Source organism: Lynx canadensis, chromosome E2 (assembly GCF_007474595.2).
Source record: "Lynx canadensis isolate LIC74 chromosome E2, mLynCan4.pri.v2, whole genome shotgun sequence".
NCBI classification, from domain to species: domain Eukaryota; kingdom Metazoa; phylum Chordata; class Mammalia; order Carnivora; family Felidae; genus Lynx; species Lynx canadensis.
This window is the reverse complement of record NC_044317.1, coordinates 57,802,500-57,820,243: the sequence shown is the minus strand read 5'-3', so window position 1 is coordinate 57,820,243 and position 17,744 is coordinate 57,802,500. Positions and strand designations below refer to the sequence as shown.

The 17,744-nt window shown below is 53.1% G+C and overlaps 1 protein-coding gene and 1 long non-coding RNA gene across 6 annotated transcripts; one reads left to right on the top strand and one right to left on the bottom strand.

Annotated features, from left to right (window-relative positions):
* The first annotated feature begins 78 nt into the window (after window positions 1-78).
* On the top strand, window positions 79-8,463 carry OSCAR (osteoclast associated Ig-like receptor). Of its 5 annotated transcripts, none has more exons than XM_030298358.1 (6): window positions 79-132; window positions 761-878; window positions 1,572-1,604; window positions 5,152-5,560; window positions 6,525-6,806; window positions 7,660-8,463. In XM_030298358.1, exons 3-6 carry the CDS (start codon window positions 1,584-1,586, stop codon window positions 7,794-7,796), a joined length of 849 nt encoding a protein of 282 aa, XP_030154218.1. In that variant the 5' UTR covers window positions 79-132; window positions 761-878; window positions 1,572-1,583; the 3' UTR covers window positions 7,797-8,463. The 5 variants fall into 5 exon arrangements, with proteins under 5 accessions (XP_030154218.1, XP_030154221.1, XP_030154219.1 ...); XM_030298361.1 differs by having other exon boundaries at window positions 81-132; window positions 5,261-5,560; XM_030298359.1 differs by lacking the exons at window positions 79-132; window positions 761-878 and adding an exon at window positions 885-992.
* A 1,789-nt stretch (window positions 8,464-10,252) lies between these two features.
* Window positions 10,253-16,969, bottom strand: LOC115502738. The gene is made up of 3 exons (XR_003965180.1): window positions 16,754-16,969; window positions 16,472-16,600; window positions 10,253-10,849 (listed from the first exon to the last, which is right to left on the bottom strand). It is a non-coding gene; the product is annotated as an uncharacterized LOC115502738 (long non-coding RNA).
* Between the last annotated feature and the right edge of the window lie 775 nt (window positions 16,970-17,744).

The following is a 17,744-nucleotide window of genomic DNA, read 5'->3' as shown; positions in this document are numbered from 1 at the left end:
CCGCGGCGAGGACGCGGAGTACTCTGGAACTTGTGGTCCCCGCGCGCGTCTCCGCAGTCTGAGCCCGCGCGTGCGCACTGCCGCAGAACAGCTGTCCGAAGCGGTGGCAAGAACGGGGGCGGCGCTGCAGATGTAAGTGCAAACCTGTCTCTTTCGCCTAGGAGTCACTCCCGAGCTGTACTCCCAGTCCTCCAGCTGCGACCCATCTAAGGCGGAATGCAATAGTCCTCAGTTTAGAGTTTGCTCAGGAAAGCCCATTTTATAGATGGAGAAGCGGAGGCTGGGAGAGGACAAATGACTGAACTATCATTTGAGGTCGCAGCTCAACATCAGTTCGTCCTGGAAGCTTTAACTCTCATCCCAGAAGGGTTAAGGGCCTTCTGTGGATTCTCTCAGCGCCATATGTGTCCTCCATAGTCGCTCACCCTTTTCTCTTTTCTTTTCTTTTTCCTTTCCTTTCCGTCCTTCCTTCCTTCCTTCCTTCCCTCCTTTTCTTTCTTTCTTTCTCTCAACTCACACGGTCGGCCTCTCTCTTTACATCAGCCTGGGAGCTGCTCTAGGGCAGTAATAGGGTCTGACTCCTCTCTGTGCCCCCAGAATAGTGCAGCACAGGGTCTGGCACATAATAAGTGCTAGTTGTCTTTTTCTTTTTCTTTTTTAATTAGTGAACTGCCCATTCTCCCAGCTTTTCCCGCAGCACCATGGGGCTGTGACTCTGTCACCCAGAGGCCCGCACTTCCCTCCTCTCTTCCTTAAACAGAGCTCTGACTTTCTGATATTGCATTTCCTGAGACGTTAGAGGGCACGGCTGAGCCCTGGCTCCTACTTCTGCTCCAGCCGAGATCTGCCCACCATGATCCTGCTGCTGCTGGCCCTCTGTGAGCTGCTCCCCCCTTCTCCCCGGGTCCCAGGCTGGCTGGGGTGCAGGGAGGCAGGCTGTGTGGAGCAGGTGTGGGGCAAGGAAGAGGGCTCCTGAGTCTCCCTGAGGGCAGGTACAGGATAGTCAGGCAGTACTAGCTGAGGGTCCCGAATTCTAGGCCAGAATAAGGGGACAGGGCAGGGGCCCCAGATCCTTGGGTCCTAAAGCAGAAGGACACATGGACCCCGAATTCCTGTTCCTGGAAGGGAAGAGGAGGGAGTGGGGACAGGATTCGCTGGGTGTGGAGGCAGGAGGATGCTAGGGTACCTGAACTCCTGGGGATAGCAAGTGTAGAATCCTAGATTCTGATGAAGCCAGACCACTTGGGTCTCTGGGGAGAAGGGAGCTGGCGGCCCAGACTCCTGACCCCCAGGGAGGAGACCCTGTGGGCTCAGATTACTGTCTCCTGGAAAAGGGGAAGGGAGTCCAAGGGCCTGAACACTGGGTGTAGAGGCAAGAGGGGGCTGGGGCCAGACTTCGGGCTTCTGAAGTAGGTGAGGACTGAAGTCCACAGTTATGGCTACCGAGAGAGGTAAGATCCTGTTTCCCAGAGGAAGGAGGGCCTGGGGACTTCGGTTCCTGGGTTCACAATGAGATAGGGATGGCAGCAGCCTAGGGCTTTGAAAAGACTTAGCCCCTCCACCTTCCGCAGGGCCTCTGTGTGATGCAGACATCACGCCGACTGGTGAGTAATACCCTCCATCTGTTCACCTGTATGCTGCTGACAGCCCATTTCCAACTACTCAGATTTCCTCTTGGTGCCCAGCTTCACCCCAGATTTCCGTATTTTCCTCCCTCCCTCCCTTCCCTTCTTTCATCTTGTCTCCCCTCTCCTTCCTTTCTTTCCTTCTAACCTCACTCCCTTTAGTGACCAGGATAGGTGAGTCAGCTAAAGAGATGTAAGCTTCACCATATTATTCATTGACAACTTTGAACAAATTACCGCTTGCTGTTTCCTTCTCTGTGAAATGGGCCTTCCTGTGGATGTAATAAAATCACCCACGTGTACGGGTCGCCTGTCTGGCTCAGCGGGAAGAGCATGGGGCTCTTGATGTCGGGGTCATGAGTCTGAGCTCCTTGTTGGGTGTAACGATTACTTTAAAAATAAAATAAGGGGCCCCTGGGTGGCTCAGTCGGTGAAGCATCTGACTTCGGCTCAGGTCATGATCTCACGGTTCGTGAGTTCGAGCCCCGCATCGGGCTCTGTGCTGACAGCTCAGAGCCTGGAGCCCGTTTCAGATTCTGTGTCTCCCTCTCTCTCTGACTCTCCCCTGCTCATGCTCAGTCTCTCTCTCTCTCTCTCTCTCTCAAAAATATGTAAAGATTTAGGGGCGCCTGGGTGGCGCAGTCGGTTAAGCGTCCGACTTCAGCCAGGTCACGATCTCGCGGTCCGTGAGTTCGAGCCCCACGTCGGGCTCTGGGCTGACGGCTCAGAGCCTGGAGCCTGCTTCCGATTCTGTGTCTCCCTCTCTCTCTGCCCCTCCCCTGTTCATGCTCTGTCTCTGTCTGTCCCAAAAATAAATAAACGTTGAAAAAAAATTTTAAAAATACGTAAAGATTAAAAAAAAAAAAAAGAAATAGGATCTCTGGCAATGCCGAGTATTGCCCCATTTGGAACCCTACATCCACGAGAGTAAGATTCTCCACCCTGAGATAGCCTTGGGTTTCTTTACAGGTTTTGTCTTTTCTTTTCTTTTTCATTCCTTTTCTTTTCCTTTCTCTTTCTTTCTTACCTTTTTTTACTTATTTATTTTGAGAGAGAGAGAAAGCACGAGTCAGGAGAGGGGCACAGCGAGAGAGGGAGAGAGGGAGAGGGAGAGGGAGAGGGAGAGAGAGAATATCCCAAGCAGCTCCACACTGTCAGCTTGAAGCCCAATGCGGGGCTCAAACCCACAAACCGTGAGATCATGACCTGAGCCGAAGTTGGATGTTCAGATGGCTGAGCCACCTAGGCACCCCTCTTTTCAAGTTTTCTGATTGGTGAGATCTCTTCTTTCTCTGAAACCTCCCCCACCACATGACAACTTCAAACAAGAATCACCTGGAAAACAACTGATACCTTAGCTATCAATTTATTTTAAATTATTATTTTTTAATGATAAATCTAACATATATTCATGAGTTAAAAATTATTACCAAAGGACTTAGAAACTCCCTCTTTCACTTCCCCATCTTCCTTAAATAAGCTCTGAATCCTTATTTAAAAAAAGCCCCATGCATTCAGACACATGTATGTATTTATATACTTCTTTGTTTTCTTGCTGAGGCAAAATTGATATTTCATGACCTACAATGTTCTGCCTCTCGCATTTTTCACTTTACAATCTGTGTTGCAGATGTTTCCATATTATTATAACTAACTCTGCTTTTTAAAAAAATACCGTTTAACATTTGCTGATTTATGGTAGGATTCTATTTTATTGGTCTTATTGATGTATATTTAGGTTATTTCCAGTATCCTCCTCCGGCTCTACCCCAATCAATAATTCAGCGAGTGCTCCAGTATGAGCTTTTTGTGCCCATATAGCTACATTTGTGTAGGGCAGAACAGGAATTATTGGGTTGTTTGTCATTTCCTCTGTGTATTTTGATAGAAATGGACAAATTGCCTTCTCAAAAGGTGCACTTAAGTGGACCTAACTACTCGTTTCACTCTGTCTTCACCCAAACAGGATATAAACCATTGTTTAAATTTTTGACAAGCTGATACACACACACACACACACAAAAATCTTAACTGTTAATTTTTTGTAATGACTACTACTAACATTAAGCAACTTCCCCTCCCCCCGCCGTGTGTTTTAATCAATTGGACTTCCTCTTCTGTGTACTGCCTTATTCATATAATTTGTCCAATTTTCAACTTGGCTGGGTTTGGGATTTCTTTCTCCACTCCTTTTTAAAAAATGTTTATTTTTGAGAGAGAGAGAGAGAATGGGAATGCAAGCGGGAGAGGGACAGAGAGAAAGACACAAAGGATCTGAAGCGGGCTCTGCACTGATAGCAGTGAGCTTGATGTGGGACTTGAACTCACCAACTGCAAGATCGTGACCTGAGCTGAAGTCAGACACTCAGTCAACGGAGCTACCCAGATCCCCCTCTTTCCATACTCTTAATCTCTGTGATTAATGAATAAGTCATTTCTGTCAGGGCTGCTGCTTGTCTTCTAGCTTATTTCTTCTATTCTCATACACAACTTTAAAAATTTGAAGTCATCAAATTAATTAACCTTGTCTCTCCTGAGTTTTTTGTTTTATGTTTTAAGATAGCTGTCTCTGCCCCCAGGACAAATATATTTTCCTGTATTTTCTTCTCATACTTTAACAGTAAAACAAAACAAAATAAAACAATGCAGCTGGTTTTGGGGAATGGTCTCAGGTACAGATACAACTTTTTTTTTTTTTCTACCCAAATAGATAGCGAGTTCTGGCAACTATTGAAATATGTTGACTATGTTAAAAATAGTCAAGAGCAATTTAAAATTGCAGATTTCTGGGACCCAATCCCTTGACATTATGTTTAAAAACCATGGAGTAAGGGGCGCCTGGGTGGCTCAGTCAGTTAAGCATCTGACTTTGGCTCAGGTCATGATCTCATGGTTCATGAGTTCAAGCCCTGCATCAGGCTCTCTGCTGACAGCTCAGAGCCTGGAGTGAGTATTTTAAAAATTAATTTAAAAACCCTTGGGGCGCCTGGGTGGCTCTGTCGGTTAAGTGTCCGACTTGAGCTCAGGTCATGATCTCGCAGTCCGTGAGTTCGAGCCCCGCGTCAGGCTCTGTGCTGACAGCTCAGAGCCTGGAGCCTGTTTCGGATTCTGTGTCTCCCTCTCTCTCTGACCCTCCCCTGTTCGTGCTCTGTCTCTCTCTGTCTCAAAAATAAATAAACATTAAAAAAAAAATTAAAAACCCTTGGCTCAGAGCTTGGCATAGTGCAGGGCAAGAAATAGGATCTCTGGGGGCACCTGGGTGGCTCAGTCAGTAAAGCATCTGACTTCAGCTCAGGTCATGATCTCATCACAGATCATGAGTTCGAGCCCCGCATCAGGCTCTGTGCTGACAGCTTGGAGCCTAGAGCCTGTTTCTGATTCTGTCTCTCTCTGTCTCTTTCTCTGAGAAATGAACAAACATTCAAACAAACCATGGAGTAAAGCTTAGGAGTTGCCCTGATGCTCTGACTTGTAGCTAGTGTTGACAATCCTTGACTGGAGTCAGTGCCTCCTGTTTTGCAAGCAGGAAACTGAGGATGAGAAAGAACCAGTGATCGCCCCAGGTGATTCTCTTCCCACCCCATCTCCTCGGGCTCTCAGGAAGCCCAGGGACCCAGGCAGCCCTGTTTATTCAGTCCCCCCAGCCTCATACCCCAAGCCGTGGCTAGGGGCTCACCCTGCCGCAATTGTAACCCCTGGGGGCAACGTGACCTTGAGTTGCCGGGCACCTCAACCTGCCTGGAGGTTTGCACTCTTCAAGTCTGGAAGGATCATCCCTGTGCTGTACCGGGGCGTGTCCATGGAGCTGGCAGAGTTCTTCCTGGAGGCGGTGACCCCAGCCCAGGGGGGCAGTTACCACTGCTGCTACCGGAGGCTAGGCTGGGGTCTGGGTGTCTGGTCCCACCCGAGTGATACGCTGGAACTGCTTGTGACAGGTGAGGTCCTGGGGCGGGGAAAAAGAAGGGACATTGGGGCAGGATGAGGGAGGGAAAAGGAGGGACGGACGTACAGGGAGAGAGAGCTGAAAGAGACAGAAAGACAGGCTTCTACAATGACACAGAGGGAAAGAGCTACATGGGGAGAGAAAGAGAACCAGAGAAGCAGGGGTGATTCTTAACAGGGAGGACTGTGCCCCCCAGGTGATCTTTGGCAATATCCGGAGACGTTTTTGGTCGCCGTGACTGGGGAGAGGTGTGCTACTGGCATCCAGTGGGTAGAGCGAGACCAGAGATGCTGCAAAGCACGGGACAGCCCGCACCCTCCTCCCGCAAAACAAAGAATTATCCAGATTTATCCAAAATGTCACTAGTGCTGAGGTTAGGAAACCTTGGGAGAAACCCCGAACCACAAGGAGAAAATACTGGGGAGACACTGCCTCTGAGATTCAGGACAGTAAAACACACGGGACGGGGGGGGAGAGAAAAACACAGAGAATTTTGGTGAGGCAACAAGCGGAGAGAGAAAAGGGGACATCGAGGGAGATGGAGATGCGGAGAACACAGAAAGGCATACTTGGGGACGAAGACACAGGGGCAACACAGGGACAAGGACGCAAAGGGCACAGAGATCCACGAGGAGGCAGAGAAACTGAGGGAGACACAGGCAGAGATTGAGAGGGACGGACAGACTGAGGGAGGGGAGGGGGGAGGGGGGATGAGGAGGGGAAGGGGAGGGGAGGGGGAGGGACGGAGGGAGGAAGAGGCCGAGGGCGGAGAGGGAAGGGGGAAACGAGGAAGGGGGAAGGGACCAGGGAGAAGAAGAGGGAGCCCAGGAGGGACCGGAGGGAGGGAGGCCGAGGCGGCAGGAGGAGGGGGAGGACGAGGAGGGGCGAAAGCCGGGGAAGGGGGGTGGGAGGCGCAGGGCCGCACCAGCGCTCGCCCCCGTCCGTGCCCCTCGCAGACGAGCTGCCGCGCCCGTCGCTGGTGGCGCTGCCCGGCCCGGTGGTGGCGCCCGGGGCCAACGTGAGCCTGCGCTGCGCGGGCCGCCTGGGGGGCATGAGCTTCGCGCTGTACCGCGTGGGCGAGGCGGCGCCGGTGCAGTACCGCCGCTCGGCGCAGCCCTGGGCCGACTTCCCGCTGCGCGGCGCCCGCGCGCCCGGCACCTACAGCTGCTACTACCACACGCCGTCCTCCCCGTACGTGCTCTCGCAGCGCAGCGAGCCGCTGGTCATCAGCGCCGACGGTGAGGGCTGCGCGCGGCCCCAGCCCCTGCTCCCGGACCCGCAGCCCCTCCGTGCTTTCCATCCTGGGGGTCCGGGCCCCCAGCCCCTTCTCATGGGACCCGGGGGTCCGGGCCCCCAGCCCCTTCTCATCGGACCTGGGGATCTGGGCCCCAGGTTCCTCCCTGCTCCCCAACCCGGGGGTCCGGGCGCCTAGCCCCTCCCTGCTCCCCATCCTAGGGGCTCGGGCCCCCAGCCCCTCCTGCTACCACCTGGGGGTCCGGGCCCTCAGCTCCTTCTCATCCGACCAGGGGGTCTGGGCCCCTAGCCCCTCCCTGCTCCCCAACCCAGGGGTCAGGTCTCCCAGCTCCTCCCTGCTCTTCAACCCAAGGGTCCCGCCCCCCAGCCCCTCCCTGCTCCCCGCATCCTGGGAGTCCGGGCCCCCAGCCCCTCCTGCTGCGCCCCCAGCCCCTTCTCATCTGACCCCACGGTCAGGCCCCTGGCTCCTCCCTGCTCCCCATCCTGGGGGTCCCGACCCCGGGTTCCTCCCCGCTCTCCAGCCCAAGGGTCCAGGGTCCAGGCCCCTAGCCCATCCCTGCTTCCCAACCAGGGAGTCTGGGCCTCCAGCCCCTCCCTGCTCCCCACCTGGGGGGTCTAGGGCCCTGGCTCCTCCCTGCTCCCCAACCTGGGGGTTCAGGCCCTATCCCCTCCTCCCCAAACCCAAGGGTTCAGGACCACTGCTCGCACTGACCCACCTCAACTTTGAGACTGGGAATTGTGTCTGCAGTCTCACCCTGGAGGTTAGAGACCAGGAGGGCAGGGCAGGCCGAAACTGGGTTCGGAAGCTGAAGACCCCTCTTCCTCGCTGCCCTACAGGCTCAGGCTCCTTGGACTACACACGGGGCAACCTCGTCCGCCTGGGGCTAGCCGGCCTGGTGCTCCTCTCCCTGGGCACGCTGGTCTTTTTGGACTGGCACAGCCGGAGTCGCATCCCATGTAGTGTTCGGCCCTGAGTCCTGGAGGACTGGATATAGATGCCCTGAAGCGTGAGAAGACTTTCCAGAGGTGGCGAGAAGAAGCAGGGATTCCCGGGGTTGGACCGGCCCTTGCAAGAGCCCCACAGTTGGGCTGAGCCCAGCTGCTGAATAATAATCTGCTTCATACTGTGTGTTCTCCCTCCCTTCTGGGCCAGTACCTCCTAGATCCGTGGAAGGCTCTATCCGAGGTTAAGGCTTCCCAGTCACAAGGCCTGGGTTCGATTCCCAGTGCTGCTGCCTCCTCGCTGGGATACTAGGAAGATGACCTTTGCCAAGTCTCAGTTGCCTGGACTGTAAAATGGGCTCACTGATAATACTCACTTCCTAGGATTATTGTAGGATTAAGTGGGCGATACGCACAAAGCCCTTAAAAGCGACTGGCCCATAGCAAACGCTCAATAAATGTTAGCTACCGGATGAGTGTGGTTTCTACTCAAGGCTCAGGGCTGGAATGAAGTCACAGTCTTTTTTTCCATGGTGCCAGCTCCAGCTCACCTTGTAAGCAATTCGCTGCCACTTCCTTCGTGACATCATTCCCGGTCGCCAAGCAAACCTCTTTCAAACCCCTGCTCAGACCTTCCCCAAAGGTGGGCCGAGGTCACATCAAGTGGAACTTCTCTAATTACAGCTTCATTTGCATGCACTGCAGACTGTTTTCTTGAGCCGTCATTAGGATTAAGAGGCATCCACTGCCAAGGCAAAGGCAAGGGCGGTGTACACAGTAGACCTTTGACGTGGACATTAGCACGTTGCACCTGGCCTGTTTCCCCGCTGGCTCTTGGCTGCCTTAGAGGTTGTCAAAATAACATAAACCGTTCCTCACGCAGCCTGCTTGCTCTCCCCTCTCACCTCTCTGGAAGGCCTGACTACATTCAAGCTTCTCCTGTAAAATGGAATGGAAAATGGTGGAATAGAGGGGTGGCCTGAAGCTCCCCCCTAGTCATATGGGAAGTCAGTGGCGCATCAGGGAGGCTCCCCCTGACTTTGTGCTTCCACTCATTTCTGGTTCCTTTGCTTTTCAACCACCCTCTCGCTCATTTCTCGTCATCCATCCACCTGCTCATTGATTCTCATCCTTCTTTCCTTCCATCCCTCCGTCCCCTTTGCACTTGCTCTCATTGGATTTTCTATCCTTTCTTTTGCCCTTACCCATCATTCATTCCTTCTTACACCCATTCCTCCCTTTATTAATCAGTTAATCAGCTTATTAATCCAGTCACCTATTTACTATACTTATTCAGTATCTATCAACCAACCGATGCATTTAATTCCTTTTTAAAGATTTTGGGGGGCGCCTGGGTGGCTCAGTCGGTTAAGCCTCCGACTTCGGCTCAAGTCATGATATCAGGGTTCGCTGGTTCGAGCCCTGCATCAGGCTCTGTGCTGACAGCTCAGAACCTAGAGCCTGCTTCGGATTCTGTGTCTCCCTCTCTCTCTGCCCCTGCCCAGCTCACACTCTGTTTCTGCCTCTAAAAAATGAATAAAAAAACATTTAAAAAATTAAAAAAAGATTTTGGGGCACCTGGGGGGCTCAGTTGGTTAAGTGTCTGACTTTGGCTCAGGTCATGATCTCATGGTTTGTGGGCTGGCGCCCCGCATAGGGCTCTGCGCTGACAGTTCAGAGCCTGGAGTCCCTCTCTCTCTCTGCCCCTACCCCCTTCGTGCTCTCTCTCTCTTTCTCTCTCAAAAAGAAATAAACATTAAAAAAATTTAATTCTTGGGGCGCCTGGGTGGCTCAGTCTTGGTTAAGCCTCCGACTTCGGCTCAGGTCATGATCTCATGGTTTACGGGTTCGAGCCCCACGTCGGGCTCTGTGCTGACGGCTCAGAGCCTGGAGCCTGCTTCGGATTCTGTGTCTCCCTCTCTCTCTGCCCCTTCCCCACTCGCGCTCTGTCTCTCTCTCCTTCAAAAATAAATAAACATCAAAAAAATTTTTTTAATTTAATTCTTCTGGGGCGCCTGGGTGGCTCAGTTGGTTGGGTGTCTGACTCTTCGTTTCAGCTCAGGTTATCATCTTACAGTTCGTGGGTTCAGTCCCTGCATCAGGCTCTGTGCTGGCAATGCAGAGCCTGCTTGGGATTCTCTCTCTCCCTCTCTCTCTCTACCCCTCCCCTGCTCGCCCTCTCTGTCTCTCTCAAAATAAATGAATGAAGTTAAAAAAATTTTTTTAAATAATTCTTCTTTAAAGATTTTATTTTTTGGGGTGCTTGGGTGGCTCAGTCAGTTAAGTGTCCGACTTCGGCTCGGGTCATGATCTCACGATCAGTGAGTTCAAGCCCCGTGTCGGGCTCTGTGCTGACGGCTCGGAGCCTGGAGCTGCTTTGGATTCTGTGTCTCCCTCTCCCTCTCTGCCCCTCTCCCACTCATGCTCTGTCTCTCTCAAAAATAAATAAACATTAAAAAAAAAGATTTTATTTTTTAAGTAACCTCTACACCCAACGAGCCACCCAAACTCACTCCACCGACTGAGCCAGCCAGGTGCCCCAACTTATGCATTTACTTATCCAACAGGCCTGAAGAGCCCTTCTTCCTAAAGTGGGGAGAGGGGACGGGGAAGGTGGAAAATGTAATAACAACAGAGAGGGATGTGTGCCCCACCGAAATCAGGCATAAAGCAGGAAAGGCACGTATGAGTGCTGAGTGGCGAGAAGGGCTTGGAGACGGAAAGTGTGCGTGGGAGGACGAGAAAGCCATCCAGGGGAGCCAGGTGAAAAGAGAAGACTATTGATGGCTAACGTTATTCATAGAATGTTACTGGTGAGCAGTCGTGAGAGTACTAACTGCATTCTCTACCAGTGACGGTGCCTCTGCACCGGTCGGTCCGCCGCCGGGCAACCCCCATCATCGCCACCAGCCCCCTGCGGCCTGTGTGTGTGTCTGGTCTGGGACTTCAGAGGGCCCTTGCCGTCAGGCTGTGGGGTTTGTTCCCCGTGGTTGTGCCGCAGCACCAGGACAGCAACAGTGACGACAGCCGTCCCTTCCAGTCTGTGGAGTCAAGTCTTCTTTGGTCTCCTCGGTCACTTCCACTTCTGAATGAGGAAGAGGAAGGGGAACGTGATCACATTTAACAACTGCAAAGCAATTTACCGTCCCTGAGGCGGTGGTTCCTGGTATTCATCACCCCACAATTGCTCAGCACTTACAAGGCGGTCCTAAGGAGGCCGTGACAGATCTGCTCCCCTCCCTCCTCCCTAGTTCCTCTGGCCGGGTCCACCACTCTCAGCCTTCTGGCCTCAGAGTAGATGTCGTTTCAACTGCCAACTTTTGCCCGGCCCACGTGTGTTCCGTAGTGCCCTGTCGTCCCCGAATCGAGTACTTGGACCGTGTTCTGATTCTCTCTCTCCCAGACTAGACCACAAGATCCTCCCAGGAGTGGCCAGGTCGTTTCATCACTATGTCTCCAGGGCCTGGGAGGGGTCTTAGGAAGCACGCACGGTGTGGCTGGGTGAGCTCAGCACGCTGAAGATTAATTAAGCGGGCTCTGTACTTTCGCCCTTGGGCAGCGAGCAGAACGACGGGCCCCCCCAGCACGTGATGTCCCAATTCCTGTAGCCTGTGAAAATGTTACACGTGGCGAAAGGGACTTCCCGGGTGTGATTATGTTAAGGGTCACGAGGGGAGGTTATCCTGGACTATTCAGGTGGGTTCCATGCAGTCACGGGGGTCCTTATTAAAAGAGGGAGATAGAGGGGTGCCTGGGTGGTTAAGCGGCTGACTTCGGCTCAGGTCATGATCTCACAGCTCGTGGGTTCGAGCCCCGCGTCGGGCTCTGTGCTGAGAGTTCAGAGCCTGGAATCTGTTTTGGATTCTGGGTCTCCCTCTCTCTCTGCCCCTCCCTCACTCATGCTCTCTCTCTCTCCTTCAAAAATAAATAAACATTAAAAAATTTTTTTTTTAATTTAATTATTTGGGGCGCCTGGGTGGCTCGGTCAGTTAAGCATCCGACTTCGGCTCAGGTCATGATCTCATGATCAGTGAGTTCGAGCGCCGCGTCGGGCTCTGTGCTAACAGCTCGGAGCCTGGAGCTGCTTCAGATTCTGTGTCTCCCTCTGTCTCTCTGCCCCTTCCCTGCTCACGCTCTGTCTCTCTCTCTCAAAAATAAATAAATATCAAAAAAAAATTTTTTTTTAATTTAATTCTTCTGGGGCACTTGGGTGGCTCAGTTGGTTGGATGTCCAACTCTTGGTTTCAGCTGAGGTCATCATCTTGCAGTTCGTGGGTTCAGGTCCTGCATCAGGCTCTGTGCTGGCAATGCAGAGCCTGCTTGGGATTCTCTCTCTCCCTCTCTCTCTCTACCCCTCCCCTGCTTGCTCTTTCTGTCTCTCTCAAAATAAATGAATAGTTAAAAAAAATAAAAATAAAGAAAAAGAATTCTTCTTTAAAGATTTTATTTTTGGGGGCGCTTGGGTGGCCCAGTTGGTTAAGCGGCTGACTTCAGCTCAGGTCATGATCTCATGGTTCGTGAGTTCAAGCCCTGTGTCAGGATCTGGGCTGACAGCTCGGAGCCTGGAGCTGCTTTGGATTCTGTGTCTCCCTCTCTGCCTGTCCCCTGCTCGTGCTCTCTCTCTCTCAAAAAATAAACATTACAAAAAATTTTCTTGGGGCGCCTGGGTGGCTCAGTCGGTTAAGCGTCCGACTTCAGCTCAGGTCACGATCTCACGGTCCGTGAGTTCAAGCCCCGCATCGGGCTCTGTGCTGACCGCTCAGAGCCTGGAGCCTGTTTAGGATTCTGTGTCTCCCTCTCTCTCTGACCCTCCCCTGTTCATGCTCTGTCTCTCTCTGTCTCAAAAGTAAATAAATGTTAAAAAAAATTTAAAAAAATTTCTTTCAAAAAGAAGAGAGAGGCAGCAAGGTCAGAGTCAGAGAAGGGAACCTAGAGACAGAAGCAGAGGTCAGCATGAGGCAGGGTCACGAGGCCAGGAACGCAGGCTCCTCTAGAAGCTGGAAAAGTCAGGGACCTGGGTCTCCCCTACAGCCTCCAGAAGGAAGGCAGCCTCTCAACCCATTTTGGACCTCTGACTTCCAGAACAGAAAGATAAAAATTTTATGTCATTTCAGGCCACGAGTTGGTGACAATCTGTTACAATAGCAAAAGCAAAGCTAATACTATTAGCTTCAGCGGAAACCTCTTTTCCTTTTGTCGCAAACCTGGGCCTGTTCATCCTTAGGATGTGCATTTTCGGCCCCGAGCCCTGCTTCCCCTCCCAGTTCCCATTCACCCACTTGGGACACATCTGTCCAATGCCCACCTCGCGTGGGGCACTGTGCTGGTGCTTGGGGACACAGCACACACACCCTGCTCTCATGAAGCTCACCCAGGAAAGCATGGGCCAAATTGGTAGTCGCCGTACTGATCAGGGAGCACTTTCAGCTGCTGTAACCAAGAGACCCCCCCCCCCAGCCCCCACCAAAGAAAAAGAAAACCATGTAATTTGATTTCTCTCTCACTTAACAATATATAGATGAAACAGTCTAGGGCTGTTTATCAACAGCTTTGTTTTTGTCAGTATGTAGCTTTCCTAGGTGGTTCTGAGCCAGCACGAAAGGAGGACCAAAGAGAGACAAAGAGAGACAGAGAGGGAGGGAGGGAGGTATCGCACACAATCATTTTTTTTTTTTTTACACAATCATTTTTTAAAAACGGAGGGGGTTTCTATTACTTAAAGGAAGAAAGGAAAAGTGGATGCTGGGAAACCATTTGCCTCTCCATCAGTACAACCAGAGCAAAAACCAAGAGGGAGTTTTGAAAGCCTCTAATAGGATTTGATCCAATCAGTGGAGATCTCTGATGGCTTTGCTGAAGAAGTGAGGTGAGATCTGAAAGTTGGGCAGACCTTAACTAGACAAAGAGGGGCTGGAAGGGTGTTCTAAGCAGAGGGAACAGCCTGTGCAAAGGCTCCCTGCGGAGGAAGCTAGGGGGTTGCGGTTGGGAGACCGAAAGTTGTGTGCTGTTGCCGCCTTGTGGTCACATCATGTTCCTTGATGGGTAAGGAAATCCTTGAACTCACCGGCGCGTCACAGGACTATTCTGGCTGGACGAGTGTCACTTCCAAGCTGGAGCATTTAACTGTAAGAACTCCCTCCTCCCCACTCTGAGTTCCCTCTTGTCGCAGACCAGCAGTGTTTGAGATGGTGGCTGGTCCACTGGCCTGGCTGCCTGAGTGCCAAGGATGAGCCGGGCCACCCTGCAGGCTTTTCCTACACCTGTCTCCCTGCCTCCCAGGCACTCCTCCTGGGAGCCCATCCGTGTGACCATCTTCTCGCACACCTGTCTCGGTCTACTCAGGCTCTTGTGAAATGCCACACGCTGGGTGGTTTGAACAACAGAAACTTATTGCTAGCAATTCTGGAGGCTGGGAAGTCCGAGATCAGAGTGCCAGCATGGTTCTGGTGAAAGCCCTCTTCCTGGCTTACGGGTGCCCTCTTGTATCCTCACATGGCAGGGGGAGAGGGAGAGAGGGAAGGAGACAAGAAGAGCAGGGGGGGAGGGAGAGAGGTAAGGAGAGAAGGAGAGCAGGGGGGAGGGAGAGAGGGAAGGAGAGAGGGAGAGCAGGGGGAGAGGAGGAGAGGGAGAGAAGGGGGAGAGGTAGAGAGGGAAGGAGAGAGGGAGGGAGGGAGAGCAGGGGGAGAGGGAGAGAGGGAGAGAAGGGGAGAGGGAGAGAAGGAGAGAGGGAAGGAGAGAGGGAGAGCAGGGGAGAGGGAGGGAGGGAGGGAGGGAGGGAGGAGAGAGGGGAGAAGGGAGCGGAGGGAGGGAAGAGAGGGGGGAGAGGAGAGAGGGAAGGAGAGAGGAGAGAAGGGGAGAGGGAGGAGGAGAGAGGAAGGAGGGAGGGAGAGGAGGGAGAGGAGGGAGGGAGAGCAGGGGGAAAGGGAGAGAGGGAAGGAGAGGAGAGCAGGGGGAGAGGGAGAGAGGGAAGGAGAGAGGGAGAGCAGGGGAGAGGGAGAGCAGGAGAGAGGGGAGGAGAGAGGGAGGGCAGGGGGGGAGGGAGGGAGGGAGGGAGGGAGGGAGGGCAGGGGGAGAAGAGGAGAGGGAGGGAGGGAGAGCAGGGGGAGAAGGAGAGAGGGAAGGAGAGAAGGAGAGCAGGGGAGAGGGAGAGCAGGAGAGAGGGAAGGAGAGAGGGAGAGCAGGGGGAGAGGGAGGGAGGGAGAGGAGGGGGAAAGGGAGAGAGGGAAGGAGAGGAGAGCAGGGGGAGAGGGAGGGAGGGAAGGAGAGAAGGAAAGACGAGGGGACAGCAAGGGCATGAGAGGGAAGGAGAGAGGGAGAGAACGGGGGGGAGGGAGGGAGGGAGGGAGAGAAGGGGAGAGGGAGAGAGGGAAGGAGAGAAGGAAAGCAGGGGAGAGGGAGAGAGGGAAGGAGAGAGGGAGAGCAGGGGGGAGGGAGGGAGGGAGGGAGAGCAGGGGGAGAGGGAGAGAGGGAAGGAGACAAGGAGAGCAGGGGGGGAGGGAGAGAGGGAAGGAGAGGGAGAGCAGGGGGAGAGGAGGAGAGGGAGAGAAGGGGGAGAGGTAGAGAGGGAAGGAGAGAGGGAGGGAGGAAGAGCATGGGGAGAGGGAGAGAGGGAAGGAGAGAAGGAGAGCAGGGGGGGAGGGAGAGAGGGAAGGAGAGAGGGAGAGCAGGGGGAGAGGGAGGGAGGGAGAGCAGGGGGAGAGGGAGAGAGGGAAGGAGAGAAGGAGAGCAGGGGGGAGGGAGAGAGGGAAGGAGAGAGGGAGAGCAGGGGGAGAGGAGGAGAGGGAAGGAGAGAGGAAGAGCAGGGGAGAGGGAAGGAGAGGAGGAGAGCAGGGGGAGAGAGGGAGAGCAGGGGGAGAGGGAGAGAGGGAAGGAGAGAAGGAGAGCAGGGGGGAGGGAGAGCAGGAGAGAGGGAGAGCAGGGGGAGAGGGAGGGAGGGAGAGAGGAAGAGCAGGGGGAGAGGGAGAGAGGGAGAACAGGGGGAGAGGGAGGGAGGGAGAGCAGGGGGAGAGGGAGAGAGGGAAGGAGAGAGGAAGAGCAGGGGGAGAGGGAGAGAGGGAAGGAGAGGAGGAGAGCAGGGGGAGAGAGGGAGAGCAGGGGAGAGGGAGAGAGGAGAGAAGGAGAGACCTGATGTTTTCTCATGTCTCCTTTTAATGGTTTTTAAACAATTTTTTTAATGTTTTTATTTTTATTTTTGAGAGAGAGAGAGAGACAGAGCAAAAGCGGGGCAGGGGCAGGAGTGAGGGAGACAAAAGCAGGCTCCAGGCTCCGAGCTGTCAGCACAGAGCCCGACGCGGGGCTGGAACCCACAAACAGTGAGATCATGACCTGAGCTGAAGTCGATGCTCAACCAACTGAGCCACGTGGGTGCCCCTAATGTCTTTCTTTTTAAGTTTATTTTTGAGAGAGACAGACTGTACTCTCTGTACAGAGACAGAGTACAAGCGGGGGAGGGGGAGACAGAGAGGGAGACACAGAATCTGAAGCCGGCTCCAGGTTCCAAGCTGTCAGCACAGAGCCCAACGCGGGGCTCGAACTCACGGACTGTGCTATCATGACCTGAGCCAAAGTCGGACGCTTAACCGACTGAGCCACCCAGGCGCCCCAATTCCAGCCAATTTAGAACATGCATAGAAGCAAAAGAAAAAAAAATATTGAGCACAATTCCACCACTTGGAGAATAAACACTTAAAAAAAATACTAGATTTACCCTTCTAGATTTTTCCATGCACACGTCAGCTCCTGCCCATTGCCTGGGTCCACTGCCTGGGTTGTCTCTCTGTCTGCACCTCAGCCAGGGTCCCCGAGTTCTTCTTAAGAGCCCCTTCCCACGAAAGATCTAATGAGTAGAAGATTTCACAAGAGATTTCACCGAGGAGGGAGTTCAATCATGTCCCCCCAGCAAACAGTTTTCAAACCCACCACAGAACTTTCTCTTCTTCAGATTCCTTGTCCGCCATGCTGCCTGCCACTGAGGGTTCTTTTCTCTTACCTCCTCTCTGTAGGGCCTGTTGTCTCGTTCTCCCAGATCCTCATCCGTCCCTGATGCCTTGTGACTTCTTCCCTCTCGGGGAAGTTGTGCACATCTCTTCTGCTTACATCCTATGACCAGAAGGACCTACGGTTCCCCAATGGAGAGAGATGGGTCTCTTATTCTGGACTGCTGGGGGCCCAGCTCTTTTCAGCCACTTGGCAAAAGGGGACAAAGGCTAGCAATTTCTCCCATGCTTTGCATATTCAAGGACGTGCCTTAGCAGTGGGTGATTGCTGTGCTGGGCATGAAGCCTGTGGGAAGTGGCTTGAGAGTGTGTTGCAATAATCCTTTCCTAACAGAGACCAGAAGACACAACGTGTGGGTAGGTAGAACAGAGGTTTGAAAAACTGGGAGCAAAGCTGTTCCTGCCTGTCCTGGAGTCAAGAGAACGTTTTGGCTCACCACCAACAGCAAAACTCAAGGAAGATCCTTGGAGGAGGCTTGGGGGGGGCGGGGGGGGGCGCCATGATGCCCCAGCTCCCGACCTGGCCCCGCACTGGTAAGCCCTGCGGGGGCAGATGGGCTGTGGCGGCAGCTGGAGTTGGTGGGACCTTCGGGGGCAGTAGTGGGGTGGGGGTGAATAAGCGCAGACTAGAACCTTCCATTCCCTGAATACATGTTAGGTACAAGGACGCTTTACACACATTTTCCTGTTTCCCCAAACTCAGTCATCCCTGAACTGCCCAATGAATGACATTGTGCCCTATGTCTGTGACATGTCCCGGGTTTTCACATTAGTATTTTTATGCTCAACTCTATTTTATTATTTAAAAAAGTTTTAAAAATATTTTATATATTTTTGAGAGAGAGAGAGAGAGAGAGAGAGACAGAATTCGAGTGGGAGAGAGGGAGACACAGGATCCGAAACAGGCTCCAGGCTCTGAGCTGTCAGCACAGAGCCCGACACGGGGCTCGAACTCATGAACTGTGAGATCATGACCTGAGTTGA